Genomic DNA, 15,109 nt, shown 5'->3' on the forward strand with positions numbered 1-15,109 from the left:
CTCCGCTCCGGGCCTGCTCAATGCTCGGCCCTCTCTCTCACCACAGTCCTGCAATTTCACTGGGGGATTAGCGCGCTGGCGCCGGGAAGGAGCACTGCGCTCTTACTTATCTCAGGATTCACTGGACACTGACCCACAGCGCGACAGGTGCCCCCGGGGTCCCGTTCTCGGCGCTGGCCTCACAAGGTTGCCCAGGCTCAAGGGAATCCTCCACCAGGCTCCAACCACTGGTCCATTAACACAGGGTCAGCTCCTTGCCAGTTCTGTCCCAGGTAAGAGGTGCCCAGCGCCACCCAGGACAACAGTTATCTTCTTGTTTCCACTGCTGGGCAGAGGACTGCGCTCCACTGCGCTGCAGTCTCCTTACCCTACCTACACCCTACTATTTTGAAGTTAGGGGTCAGTCAGGCGCCCAGGGTCTCCCTCAACTTTCCCAGCGGGGACAGGACAAGGAACCCACAGGAGGAATAGAGAAGTGGAATTATTAGGCTGCTTCCCAGTCCAGGAGTTCAACCCTTACACTAGTCTCCTCCCACCTGCCAGGATAGCCTGTCCTCCAGCTGACTCTCACAGGTAGACAAAATGGCTGCCCCGCATTCCGCCTTATATAGGCTGCCCTTCAGTGGTCCAGAATGGACCAGAAGGTTCTAGAATGCCCTATGTTGGTCTATAGCCAGGTTCTGTTGGTGACAGTTGGGGCAGTTGGTGGCCACCATTTTAGGTGGTGCCAACTTTCCTGTCAGAACAGGCCTCTGAACCTGAGGTAAAAAACTATGAGGGGGAGAGGGAACACCTATCCCCCTGGCCAACACCTATAAAAATCCAGTAGACACAAAAATTAATAAGGGTATGAGGGGCAAAAAGGGGACAAAATAAATAAAAATTAGGAGGGACTTCGCCAAAAAGTCAGACAGGTCTAACACGCGTCCCCCCCAGCTGAAAGTGGGGAGAACTACCCAACCCCTTGGGAGTCCTCATCACTAAGGCGGAAATACCTGGAGAGACCGTCTGCATTGGCGTGGTCCACTCCAGGCCGATGTTCCACCCGGAAGTCCATTCCCTGTAGGGAGATGGACCACCTCAACAGCTTGGGATTTTCCCCCTTCATTTGCATCAGCCAACGAAGGGGGCGGTGGTCAGTCTGAACCAGGAAGTGCGAGCCAAAGAGGTATGGCCGCAGCTTCTTCAGAGCCCACACCACCGCAAAAGCTTCCCTCTCAATGGCACTCCACTTCTGTTCCCGGGGAAGCAGTCTCCTGGATAAGAAGACTATAGGTTGATCCAGGCCCTCTTCATTTAGTTGCGATAACACTGCCCCAATGCCATGTTCGGATGCATCTGTTTGAACAATGAACTCCTTGGAGAAATCGGGAGCCTTCAGGACCGGTGCTTCGCACATTGCCTGCTTCAACTTTTCAAAGGCTTGCTGACAAGCCTTTGTCCATACTACCCGTCGAGGTTGTTTCCTAGAGGTGAGCTCTGTGAGGGGCGCTACAATAGTGCCATACCCCTTCACAAAGCGACGGTAGTAACCTGTGAGGCCCAGAAAAGCCCGGACCTCAGTTTGTGTCTTGGGGGGTTCCCAGGCCATGATTGCCTCAATTTTTGCCTGCAGGGGCTGCACTGACCCCCTACCCACCAAGTGTCCAAGGTACACAACCGACCCCTGCCCAATCTGGCATTTGCTGGCTTTGATGGTCAATCCAGCTTGTTTCAGCGCCTGGAGAACTGCTTGCAAATGTTGCAAGTGGTCCTCCCAACTGCTACTGAAGACAGCAATGTCATCCAGGTAAGCAGCCGAGAATCCCTCCATTCCAGAGAGGACCTGGTTCACCAGTCGCTGAAATGTGGCAGGAGCGTTCTTGAGACCAAAGGGCATCACGCAGAACTGGAAGTGTCCCTCGGGCGTGGAAAAGGCTGACCTTTCCCTTGCTCCATCTGTCAAGGAGATCTGCCAGTACCCTGAAGTGAGGTCAAAGGTACTGAGGTATTGGGCAGCTCCTAGCCGGTCAATTAACTCATCCGCCCTGGGGATGGGATGAGCATCAGTTTTGGTAACTGAGTTCAGTCCTCGGTAATCCACACAGAACCTCAGTTCTGGTGTGGTGCCCGGTGGGGCAGCTTTTGGGACTAGCACCACCGGACTGGACCAAGGGCTGCTGGACGGTTCTATCACCCCTAGCTCCAACATCTTGGCAACTTCGCCATGGATGCTAGCCTTCACCTTGTCCGACAGCCTATAGGTCTTGGATTTCACTGGGGGGCTGTCTCCTGTGTCCACATCATGGGTACACAGGTGGGTTCTGCCTGGGACAAGGGAAAACAGTGAAGAGTACTGCCCCAATACCTGTCGGCAGTCCTCTCGTTGCTCAGGAGTGAGAGACGGGGAGAGAATCACTCCCTCCACCGACCCATCCTTCTCTTGACATGAAAAGAGGTCTGGGAGAGGCTCGCTTTCTGCTTCCTCAGCACCATCAGTCACCAACATCAGGATGACCTCTGGCCTCTCATGGTGGGGTTTGAGGCGATTGGCATGCAGCACCCGTAGGGGCTGCCTCGGGGTCTTAAGATCCACCAAGTAAGTGGCCTTACCCTTTTTCTCCAACACCTCAAAGGGGCCTGTCCAACGATCCTGAAGGGCACTTAGCTCTCCAGGTTCCATCACCCAGACTTTCTGGCCAGGCTCCAACTCCACCGGGTGAGCATTCTGATCGTACCATTCCTTCATGACTGCCTGACTGGCCTCCAAGTTGTCAGCAGCCTGCTTCCACAACTTGGCCATCTGGCTTCTGAAGGCCAACATGTAGCTCACCACATCCTGGGGAGGTTTTCTGGGAGACTTCTCCCATCCTTCCTTCACCAGGCTGAGAGGCCCACGCACTGGATGCCCATACAACAATTCAAATGGGCTGAAGCCCACTCCTTTCTGTGGCACCTCTCTGTAGGAGAACAGTAAGCAAGGTAGGAGGATGTCCCACTTCCTCCGTAAACTCTCTGGCAGACTTCTTATCATGCCCTTCAGGGTCTTATTGAACCTCTCAACCAGTCCATTGGACTGGGGGTGATAAGGAGTGGTGAACCGGTAGGTCACCCCACACTCCTTCCACATAGTCCGCATGTAAGCAGACAGGAAGTTAGTCCCCCTGTCAGACACAACCTCCTTTGGGAATCCTACCCTAGTAAAGATTCCCATCAGGGCCCTAGCCACCACAGGTGCAGTAACAGTCCTCAGAGGGATGGCCTCTGGGTACCGTGTGGCATGATCCACCAGAACCAGGATGAACCTGTGACCAGCTGTTGTTGGTGGATCCAATGGCCCTACAATGTCGATGCCCACCCTTTCAAAGGGGGTGCTAACGACAGGAAGTGGTTCCAGGGGAGCCTTTAGCTTCACCCCTGTCTTCCCACTGGCCTGGCAGGATACACATGTCCTACAGTATGTGTTGGACGCCGCTTTCATCTGAGGCCAGTAAAAGTGGAGAACAAGCCGTGCAAAGGTCTTGTCCTGGCCTAAGTGTCCTGCCAGTGGTATCGCATGAGCCAATTCCAGCAGAAAGGCTCGGTATTGCTGCGGGACCACCAAGGCCCTTGATGAGCCAGGTAGAGGAACCTTAGGTTCACTGTAGAGGAGGCCATCCTCCCAGTAAATATGGTGGTGTCCCGTAGCATCACCTGCTGCCTGGGCTTCAGCCTGACGCCTCAGTCCCTCAAGGGTAGGGCACTCCCTCTGCCCCCTACAGAATTCCTCTCTGGTAGGGCCTCCCTCCACATGCCATTCAGCAGGGATGGGCAAATCCTCCAGAGAGTCTACTTCCCCCTCCACGGACTCCTGGCCTACCATTGCAGGTGGCCGATCTGTCACATGGGGCGTGGAAGCAGGAGCAGGCTGTCCCTGTCTCCGTTTCTGACCCTTTTTAGCAGCGGGTTGGGCCATTGTTCCAGGCTCCAACCCAGGCGAACTCCCTCTCCGGGCAGTCGCAGACCTTGTGCTGACACAGGCCCAGTTAGGTGTACCCAGCATCGCAGAATGCGTCCGGTATTCCACCTCTCTCCAAGTGTTGTGTTCCATGTCATTCCCCAACAGACAATCGACTGGCACGGCAGGGCTTACGGCAACTCGAAGTGAACCTGCAACCCCCTCCCACTCAAAGGGAACCTCAGCCACTGGATAGTGGCCCATTCTGCCGTCAGCCATCGCGGCGGGGTGGAGTACATTAGGAACAACCTGCTCTGGGGACACCAGCTGACTTCTCACCATAGTCATGCTGGCTCCTGTATCCCTCAGAGCCTCCCCTCTCTGGCCATTGATGGTAACCCATTGCCCATACTTTGTAGTATTTGGGGGCACCTGGATCTTTGGCACCATCTCCCGCTCTCCCAGGGACACTAAGGTGACACCCGCCCACTCACCCCCCTTATCTAAGGGCAACTCCTCCCCGAGCGCTACACTAGCTACTCCCGGTGACTTTCCTCCGGTGGGAGGGGGTGGTCTCTTTGGGCATCTGACATCTCCCTTATAATGTCCAACGCCACCGCATTCAAAACAGTGGGGAACCCTGGGCTGCTGGCTTTGGCCAGGATAAGGGTTCCGGGGCGGGTTTGCCCTAGGGGTGAAACCTGCTCCCTTCCCTTGGAAGTTATTTTGGGGACCTTTAGAGAACTCTTTCTTTTTCTCCCCCCCTTCCTTCTTCTGGGGGGCGCCCTGTCCGGCTTTTTGAGATTCCCCTCCAGTCCCCTTGGAGGACACCCGAGTACTTGTCCAGATGTCCGCCTCCTCTGCAAGCTTCCGGGGATTGGTCAGCTTGCTGTCTACCAGGTGTTGGCGCAGCTCGGGAAAACATTTCTCGAGGAGGTGTTCTTTCAAAAATAGATTGTACAGCCCCTCATAATCCTTTACCTCACTGCCCTTGACCCAACCCTCTAAGGCCTTTCTGGCATAATCAAGGAAGTCCACCCAGTTCTGAGTGCCCATCTTGTGACTCCCCCTAAACTTCTGTCGGTACCTCTCTGGGGTGAGCCCAAACTTCCTCAATAACGCCAACTTCATGGTGGGGTAGTTTGTCTGTTCCTCTGGATCCAGGGCCAGCAAGGTGTCCCGACCAGCAGGAGGCATGTACTTGTACAAACTACCCCCCCAGTGCTTCTCCTGCACTCCATGAACCTTCAAAGAAACCTCATAAGCGGCCAGCCACTTAGCTACATCATCCCCCTGACTGAAACTCGCTATCAGGTCCTTTGGGATATAGGGTTTGGTCTCCCTGGCTGACTCTTTTGGTTCGCTGCCACCATTCCTAACAGGAGAGGACCCCCGTTGCAGACTTTGGAGCTCCAGTTCCTTCAGTCTAAACTCGTGGACCATCCTCCTCTCCTCTTTCTCCTGCTCCAACTTAGCCAACTCCCACTTTAGCTGTCTGTTCTCTCTCCTATCGGTGAGCTCGGCTTCTGTTAGGCTTCTCCCAGAGATGCTACTGCCCTTACTGGAATAGGACATTGGTTTGGTGAGTAAGTTTTCCCCCTTATCGCGGAATAACTCTTCTACCTCCCCCAGCATGTCCTGGTCAACCTCTTCATCCTCCTCCTTTGTCTCTTGGTGTGCCTCCACCCAGGCCCTAAGGCTAGTCTGGAGCTCCCCCTTCCTGGCACCCTGTTTGAAAAAGACCCCCATTTGTTGGCAGAACATTCTCAATTGGGGCACGGAATAGACCTCCAGGTTTTCCACTGCAAACTCCATTGTGAGTCTGGCAAACCTGGACACACACCAGAAATTTCAGAGGGGTAAGGGTAACCTAAAACCAACTCCACCCACCACCAGGAATAAATTTAGAAAAAACAAAAGGACTAATTGGGAGGGCCGCAAGGAGAAAACTCCTGGTGTAGGTTAGGTGTATTACGTCAAATTACTAGTAAGTAGCTGCAACCAAGTCCGCAATCCCACCGCTAGGCACCAATATGTTGGAATTAGGTAGCCTGGCCTAGGGCAAGACTAACATCTAGAGGCACAGTGTAAAGGTTGCAGACCACCCAAAGGTAACTTCACGCAATAGCACTCAAAAAGAAAAACACTACACCAAAATTATATGAAAATACGTGCTGCTTTATGTAAAAATAATATTCTCTCTGTGGTCAAATTTCAGTAGCTCACATGTAAATAATTCAAAGCAGTTTAAATCACTTTCAGGGTCAACAATTACGCTTTTTAAATTATTGGCAGATTGTCACTTAATACATTTCGAGTTAACTTAGTAATAGCAAGCACTTCTAACCGGCTAGGCAATTCTCCAGATAGATTTAACATTACAATACATTTGTCATTTAGTCAATATTAACACTCTCAGGTCTATTAATGTAAGTTAAGCCTCAACAGTGCACTAGCTTAGACTCCAGAAACACTGTGTATGGGTATTATGCAATGTACTATAGGCGTCTCCCCCAGCACCAGAGTTCCCTCCTTCTTCTTACTGCATAAACTCTGAGGGTTCAAATATACCAACTTTTCATAGCAAGGATTACCCAAGAACTCAACTCCAGTAGCAGAAGGGGGGAGGGGGCAAACTGTCATAAGTGATCAAGAGCCCAGGGTGTTATAGCGACTTTATGCTCCTGGAACCCCCACTGGTAATCGGCTTCTTGAGTCAGCCAGTATTTTATTTAATAAGGCTTTTGTTTTCAGGCTCTCCTCCTCTTGTGCTTAATTAGGGTCAGTGGAAGGAAGAAGCTGAACGCGTAGGAGGCCTGACCAGCTCTCCCACGCTATCCCACACTCCTCCCTGCTTACTTGAAAAGGGGGGCCGGCAGACGGATCTTCCGCCCACCCCCTGTACCTTGGGACTGCTCCTCACACAGCCTCGATCTCTCCGCCTCTGGAGAGAACAGAACCGGAGCGCTGCACACAGCGCGTCAGCCGCTTGCCAGGCTGCTCCTCACAACCGGATCTGTCCCTCGGCGCGCAGGTCACTTACAAACACTCGCCGAAGCCGCCTCCTCACAACCGGATCTGTCCCTCGGCGCGCAGGTCACTTACAAACACTCGCCGAAGCCGCCTCCTCAGCAAAAGGTGACGACGTCGATTTCCACACCCCCGGCCTCCACTGCGCATGCGCGGGGGAAAAGCGACTCCGCTCCGGGCCTGCTCAATGCTCGGCCCTCTCTCTCACCACAGTCCTGCAATTTCACTGGGGGATTAGCGCGCTGGCGCCGGGAAGGAGCACTGCGCTCTTACTTATCTCAGGATTCACTGGACACTGACCCACAGCGCGACAGGTGCCCCCGGGGTCCCGTTCTCGGCGCTGGCCTCACAAGGTTGCCCAGGCTCAAGGGAATCCTCCACCAGGCTCCAACCACTGGTCCATTAACACAGGGTCAGCTCCTTGCCAGTTCTGTCCCAGGTAAGAGGTGCCCAGCGCCACCCAGGACAACAGTTATCTTCTTGTTTCCACTGCTGGGCAGAGGACTGCGCTCCACTGCGCTGCAGTCTCCTTACCCTACCTACACCCTACTATTTTGAAGTTAGGGGTCAGTCAGGCGCCCAGGGTCTCCCTCAACTTTCCCAGCGGGGACAGGACAAGGAACCCACAGGAGGAATAGAGAAGTGGAATTATTAGGCTGCTTCCCAGTCCAGGAGTTCAACCCTTACACTAGTCTCCTCCCACCTGCCAGGATAGCCTGTCCTCCAGCTGACTCTCACAGGTAGACAAAATGGCTGCCCCGCATTCCGCCTTATATAGGCTGCCCTTCAGTGGTCCAGAATGGACCAGAAGGTTCTAGAATGCCCTATGTTGGTCTATAGCCAGGTTCTGTTGGTGACAGTTGGGGCAGTTGGTGGCCACCATTTTAGGTGGTGCCAACTTTCCTGTCAGAACAGGCCTCTGAACCTGAGGTAAAAAACTATGAGGGGGAGAGGGAACACCTATCCCCCTGGCCAACACCTATAAAAATCCAGTAGACACAAAAATTAATAAGGGTATGAGGGGCAAAAAGGGGACAAAATAAATAAAAATTAGGAGGGACTTCGCCAAAAAGTCAGACAGGTCTAACAGGGGTGAAAAGCGAAATATTTTGGGGGGAAAAGGCCAAGTCCAACAGTCGGGTATACTGGGGTGGCGAAGTGAGCTAAAGAACGATGATGGATTCAACTGCGATCTGTGACTGGAGGGGAGTGTCTGAAAAGTTTCAGCGCTCCGTCCATCATCTCCTTGTGCTTGCTTTGTCACAAGAAAACTGGCAAGATCATGGAACATACAACAGATCCCAGTATCCAGGCAGATCTGTCTGGACTTTGCCATTCCAACCTGCAGCAACACCCTAAAAGGACCCATGTGTGTGGTATTGGATGAATTAAAGTCGGTAAGAGTCTCATTAACTGGAGAAACTCCCAAGTCGCCTGCTAACCTGTAAGAATTTGTGAACAAGAAAGACTTATGCATCTGCCAGTAACAATCTTTATTCAACATCTCATCTGCTTCATTACAGATGCTTTGTCTGCATTGCAGGTATCTGCAGGTAAAGCAGCATCAGTCTAAAGTGCACATAAACAAATCTGAATCCCTGTATCGTGTTATATAGGACAACGGCATCAGTGTGAATCAAACAAATCCGGCATTGTGTTTTAAGACGCTTCCTTTGTCATCTTTAGAGGTAATGTCGCCTTCTCTGGACACTCCTGTAACATGAACATTGTGATTTCCCAAAGGCACTTTTGAAACCAGTGCCAGACTAAGGTGATAATAACACCACCAACTCCAATACAGGTGCCAAGAGCAGAGCTATAAATGGTTCAGAGAGCTTCAAAAGCAACTTCAACCCAGTAAAGATTTATGGTTTACTTTTCCATATAGGAACCAGGGTGAACTTACCAGCATCACAGCTGTGCCATTTGGCTCAGATGGTGCTGAAACAGACTGGTTCGGAGCTGGCAAGGGAAACTAAGGAGCAGCCTTAAAGATTTTTGCTGTACATCCTTAAAGGTCTCAATCCAAGGTGCCAAAATCCCTGGCACAGGGAAGCTCAAATGCGAGACCAATGCAGGGCTGTCATCAGATCCAGCCTACGTTTTCTTTCTGGGTTGGGAGCAATGCTCTTCTCTTATTCCAGATATTTGGATCCAGTCTAAAATCATGATGTTGATCTAGATTTTACAACCTCTAAAGCCTATAAAGTTTGGCTTATCTTCTCGATCAGTGCCTATGGGAGCAATTTTTGGCACAAGTCTTACAACAATTTGTCATGCTACTTACTCAAGCACCAGATATAAGCGGCACAAGAATCAGTAACAGACAGTCTTCTAAAACTACTGTACAGCTTTAAGCTAAGACTTAAGACACATGATGTGCAAACATTTCTAAACAGGGTTTGAAAAAATGAAATGGCTTAAACGGCCATTGAGTAAACAACTGCTCCAGATCCAGTGTCCACTGTAGCCACAGAAACTGAAACAATGTCTGCGTCGCATATGGCGCCTTATAGAGGTCCAACACGTTCTTATATCAAGGTCTATTTCCAGTACAGCTGCAAAATGCTGCTGTTATGTTGCAGATGCTGGAAGATTCATAAAGCAAAAGTTTATGGATCAGTTCTGACATTCTATGGTTCAAGCAAACAGTCTGCTGAAGTAAATACATTCAATTAATACAATAATTGTTTATTAGACTAAGTAAACGCTTTTGCAAAGTAATTCAAAGTTAATATAGAATTGAAAAGGCTAGAACATTCCTGGAATATGGTTGCGACTACCAGGACATCATGGTATTGCCTAGGCTCTTGAAAAGAAGTCCCGGGTAAAGAGCATAAAAGGGCGCAGAAGTGGCGATTTGAAGCTGCAGTGTTGATTAATCACCCACCCCAATTACGCATTTAAGTAAAATTAGAATGTATAACACACACTCTGTGCCTACTGTTCAGTTCAAACCAACATAAAATAAAATGTTTAACACCCACAAGAAGATCTAAAAATACAAACTAGCTACTAAAACACTCAAGTACCCTGCCGAGGTAAGCATTTGTGAGTGGGAATAAGAGAACCACAGATCCTCTTTACATTTAGGATCATGTTCACAGGTTTTTTTTTGTAGAGTTTTATATAGCGCGAACTAGACCGGAAGATAGTTAGTTTCGTTACACACAGACACATTCATTTTTGTTAGGCACGGGGAGAATAAGTGATTTGCACATAATCACAGGATGTTGAGTGTCGTTGCCGAGACTCAAAACCCGGTTTCCCAGCTTCGAGGCTGACCGCTCTAGCCGTAAGGCTACATCCTCTCGCTAGTTAAGATCAGGTGATCATTCTCCACTCCAACTATAATTGTCCCCTGAACCTCCATTCTCAGAGCAGAGGGCCCACGCAGGACCATAAGCTAATAAGGTTATTAGGGGCATGATCTTTGTAATTATTCACAATGTGATGGATGCACAGACAACAATTTGGTTTGTTTCACGAGAAATTACACAAGTATGCAATGTTGCATCATGATCACGTGTGCATGTCCTCAATATTGATTGATCACTGTAATAAATAATTTTTTATCATTTCCTCATCAAACAGTGCCTCTACCTGCCAAAAGGATTCCACTAGACGACATTAGAGTCTTTAAAGATCTAAGGATCAAGTATTTATCAACTATTACAACATTGGAATGTTGAGAGCACCATTGAAGACAGTGGTTGAGCTCTGTGCTTATAAATGGCTGGTATAAGCCTTCTGCTCCAACATTCCAATGTTGATCTTTCGGTTTCTTATTTGAGAACATTCCAACCTTTGTGGGTGGAACGTTCTAATAGCCTTATAGCCCTTCTCCCTTAGGCTATACTGGGGAGCTCGGGTCTTCAGCTCAGGCTTAGAACTTGGGTTCAAGGCCTTTAACAACCAGTATAGCCCTCTGCAGTACACTATATTACAGTCCATTTAGGGTACATTAATACAGAGCAACTGCTTCCACGTCATGCTCGTGAAGAAAGCCCATTTGCACCTGAATGAAGGGACTACATGGTGGGCTGAAACATGTTGACCTATCAAAGAGTTTAATTATTCTCCTATTTATTTTAATCATACCCATCAGGGAACAGAAATAATAGATGAAAACTGCACCTGAGAGATTTTTTATAGCTTACTTGCATCTCGGTATACACTAACAAGAGGGACCATTCTTACCCTTTACAGCCTCCCCCATACAATCCTGATCATAAAACTCCTAAGTGAAGACTCCAACAGCAGGGTTGTAATCCACACCCACAGGAGTGAGGAGTCTGATGAAGCATGGCACCTGGCCAATGGGTGAGGGCTTTTGGCCTATAAAAGAGAATTCACGTTGGAGACCAATGATTCACTTTTTCCCCCACTCAATTCCTTACCTTGGCAGGGTACTCTTGTATTTTTTCAATTGTATTTAGGGTTTTACCCTTGTGCCGTTCCCTAAAACCCGACCTTTGTTTCATTTGTTACTAAAATCACTCACCTGATGATGGAGAAAAGCCTCCACTGAAAAGGCTACTGGGCAGAAGATCAAAGCCCAGGTTATGTTTCAACGACCTCCTTTTCTTGTTGGAAAAGCCTGTACCAGAATCCACTGGGAGTTTGCGCTTTGTACTTGGAGTAAGGATCACAGGAGTCACCATAGAAGAAAAAACTAAACAGAAAAGATAACAGTATGAAGCACATTTGAAACTGCATTCGTCCTTGGACATAGATGATTGTAGACAAGAAAGCCAAATGGCGACAAGCAACGCACTGGATGAAATTAATCCTCTTTCTATGAAACCACATATTCCTCACCTTCAGAATACCCTCGGGCAGTAGACTAGATGCAAATAGTTTTGTCAGATGCGCCTGCCTAGACCCACTATCTTGGGAGGTACTGTTGTGGTATTGCTTATAAGGGGGAAGTTAGAACAGGGGAGTAGGAAACTAGGTTTTTGTTGGAGTTGTCCCCACATTTTTTGCTGCTAGAAGCGGATTTTCGACTGACAGTGCACTGAGGCCTGCTAACCCGACCTCAGGGCCAGGACTCCTTCCTTAGAACAAAGTGATGTCTGATTGTTTCACAATTTGTACAGGACTTTACCACCTCCTGTAGGTAGGTTCCTAGTTAATGATACCCCTGGTACTTAGCGCCTAGGTGCTAAAGAGGGTCCCTAAGGGCTGCAACATATTTTATGTCAGCCAAAAGGACCCACAAGAATTCCACAAAGACTGCCTTTGCAGAAAGCGTGACATGGTGCAAACCATGATTCAAAACCTTGCATGGCGTACTCCTGTGTGCCATGCCAAAGACACTACATGAGCTTTATGCAAGTCACCACTCCAGTAGGCCATGGAGCCCCAAGGCAGGGTGCATCAGAGCATGTTAGGACATATCGGCATGAGCAGATATGCCACTGTAATTTAGATAGCAGGGAAGCCATCTAAAGGTATGTACTGGGCACTGGTCAAAACTAGTTTCTCAGCTACCTAATGGCTTCACTGAACCTATGGTGTTCAGTATCAAAACATATCAATAAGCCCACACTGATTCCAGAAATAAATGTATTAATATATGCACTCAGAGGTTACCTTAGGAGGTACTCTCTGAACCCTACCAGTTCTCCAGTGTCCTGGCTTGCGGACTGATCCTCCCAGCCTGCCATCACAGACTGGTTTCGGACCCCTAAGAGGTGAGAGGCCCGCTCTCAGAGGGCAGACACAATGCCTGCTCTGGCAGATGTTTACACCTCCTCCAGCAGGATGGCTAGTAAATTAGCATGTCAAGGCAGGGAGCTTCAAAGAGCACACTGCCTTTGATGTGTGAGCCTGCCTTCACCCAGACCTGAAGGGGTCCCCGCCCGTAGACCCTTTTAGCACCAGGACAGGCAGTAAATTAGAAATGCAGTAGGGTGTTGCACTGCCAGGCTGGACACCCCCTACAGGGTGAGCAGCCTGAAGTGAACACGAAAGTTAGGATTCCACCATCTTGTGTGTGGTGGAATTAGGCACTCTAGGACAGGGTGATGCCCAGTCTGCACAGAAAGTGGTCATCTGGGTGGGTCGCTCTCGGGAATGTGGCGACATGCGGATGGGATAAAGATATTGGATATTTTAGAAAACAACGAATGATGGTTGGACCATACTGATCATGAAACAAGAAATATTTTGTTGGTTGTTTCCTCAAGAGCACTATTATAAGCCTTTGATAGGATGTTAATGTGGTGACTCGCATGCAACAATAGAAGGACAGGTTGGCAGAGTATGAGGTTAGAGCCCGTATTGCAGCATGGACATGAATAGGGATCCACGTACGAGGGGGGAATTCGAACTTTCTAATGTGGAGCTGCTCAAATGGCACAGCACTACACCTTGTAAAATAACTTAAAAAAGCCTGGATGCGAATCATTTCTAATGACCAAATTATTGCTTACACCCAGCTCTGAAACCGATTGGATTTCCTGGACCAAAAGGACGGATATCTAGATTATGCCCGTGGGTCTGTGTGGGACACTTTGAGCTGAATTGTGTATATAAATACTGGGACTGAGGATTTCCGTATGCATACCACAACGCAAAAATAAATGCGGTGGATTTTCGATATTGGTTTCTGGACTCCTACGTGTATGCCTTGAAAAAGTCTAAGCAAAGACTAAACAGGTGTCGGATAATCGGGTGCTGGGAATTTTAATACTTTTATAACATGAATAAAGACAGCTAAACAGCATGAATAAATGAACTTTCTGGATTTCAGTTTCTGTTCAATACTGTTGTGCCTGCTCGGTTTATAATTTAGGGTTATACATACCTAAGGGTCTGACGAACCCAACCAGTACCAAATAAGGACAAATGGTGTGCTGTAAGAGCCTCAGTTTTTGTGTTTACATCTAGGGGGGTATAGTGACCCCAGGAGTAAGTAGCAAATTGGCTAAGACCCTTCACTCCACTTAACGTCCCTAGATTGAACATTTAGGTGGCCCCTGACACCAAGAAATCAAATTCGACTACTGGGAACTGAGGAGGTAAGAAGGACCGAAGAGAGCGAGAACTGAAGACCTGCACCCAAGACTGGCGCAAAACCCTGCCAGGTTGCTGGCACTTGGGCCATCGCTGGAACAAACTTCACAGAGTGCTGGACACTCTTCCTAAAATCCTTGGAGGACTTCCTGGCACGTCAACAACCACAAAAGGAGCTGCTTCCCTGCGACACAAAGCATCTGCCACTCCAAGGTGTTGCTAGCCATCGGGCTCACTAAACATGCAGCTCAACAGGAGACTGTTTTCGCACTCCAGGGGGGTTGGATCGGTCTCCTGGCCAAGTTTGCAGACGCCAGGTCTTCCAGGAGCCACCCAGCTCCAAAACCCTGGGTACTGGAGCAGTTGCCGTAACTAAGGCTTTTTGGTGGTCCAGTGAGGACTCCAACAGCATGAAGCAAGACCTACCACTGAAGGACATCAGGATCCACCAGGGCAGCATCAAGAGTGGCCCTGCTTCCCCTCTTCACTAGGTCACAAAGACTTGAGTGAGTCTCAGACTGACCGCAGCCCAAAGCCCTCTTGCACCCTCACCCCACAGCATGGGGTCTCTGAGCAACTGTGCAAACATGGTCTTGAGGCCATCTAAGACGGAGCCCACACTTGGGTTTAGCCAGACCTGCCCCCATCCCCCCATCACCGTCTGTAAGCTCTTTCTGCAGGACCTTTTTCTTTTCTCCGCTGCTTTTTCTTTTTACTTCCCTCCATTCCTGCTTCATTCTTCCTTTAAGTTTTAATGCTCACTGGAGCATAATTGGGAAGGCTTGATTCATGGTGTTTAATTGGTGCACCCTTTCATAATCTTAATGTTGGGCAATTGCACAGGACATTTTTTGAATGATCAAAATAGGTCTCACCATAGAAAAGGTTGGAGACCCCTGGGTAAGAACGATCCATCAGAAAAAAAAAAGTTACTTACCTCTGGAAATGCTTTTTCTGGTGGATACTCTACCCGCAGATTTCTCACTGCCCTTCAACCTCCCCATTCTGTTAAGTGAAATCCTGAACATCTAAAGGTACCAAGTTAGTTTTTGGCACACTCTTACTTGCATTTCTTTTTTTTAGTGATCTACTTCGGAGGACACAGTATGAGAAAGATTTAGAACCGGACAAGGCATGGTG

General features: G+C 49.1%; 1 protein-coding gene across 2 annotated transcripts in view; it reads right to left on the reverse strand.

Annotated features, from left to right (window-relative positions):
- Nucleotides 1-15,109, reverse strand: part of LOC144807490 (rho GTPase-activating protein 11A-like) — a 138,558-nt gene that overhangs the window by 102,789 nt on the left and 20,660 nt on the right. For both annotated transcript variants that reach the window (XM_078673129.1, XM_078673128.1), the window contains one exon: nt 11,451-11,621. In XM_078673129.1, coding sequence (XP_078529255.1) covers nt 11,451-11,621 — 171 coding nt within the window. The remainder of the gene's footprint in view (nt 1-11,450; nt 11,622-15,109) is intronic.

This window comes from Lissotriton helveticus, unplaced genomic scaffold, assembly GCF_964261635.1.
Source record: "Lissotriton helveticus unplaced genomic scaffold, aLisHel1.1 SCAFFOLD_754, whole genome shotgun sequence".
In the NCBI taxonomy this organism is placed as follows: domain Eukaryota; kingdom Metazoa; phylum Chordata; class Amphibia; order Caudata; family Salamandridae; genus Lissotriton; species Lissotriton helveticus.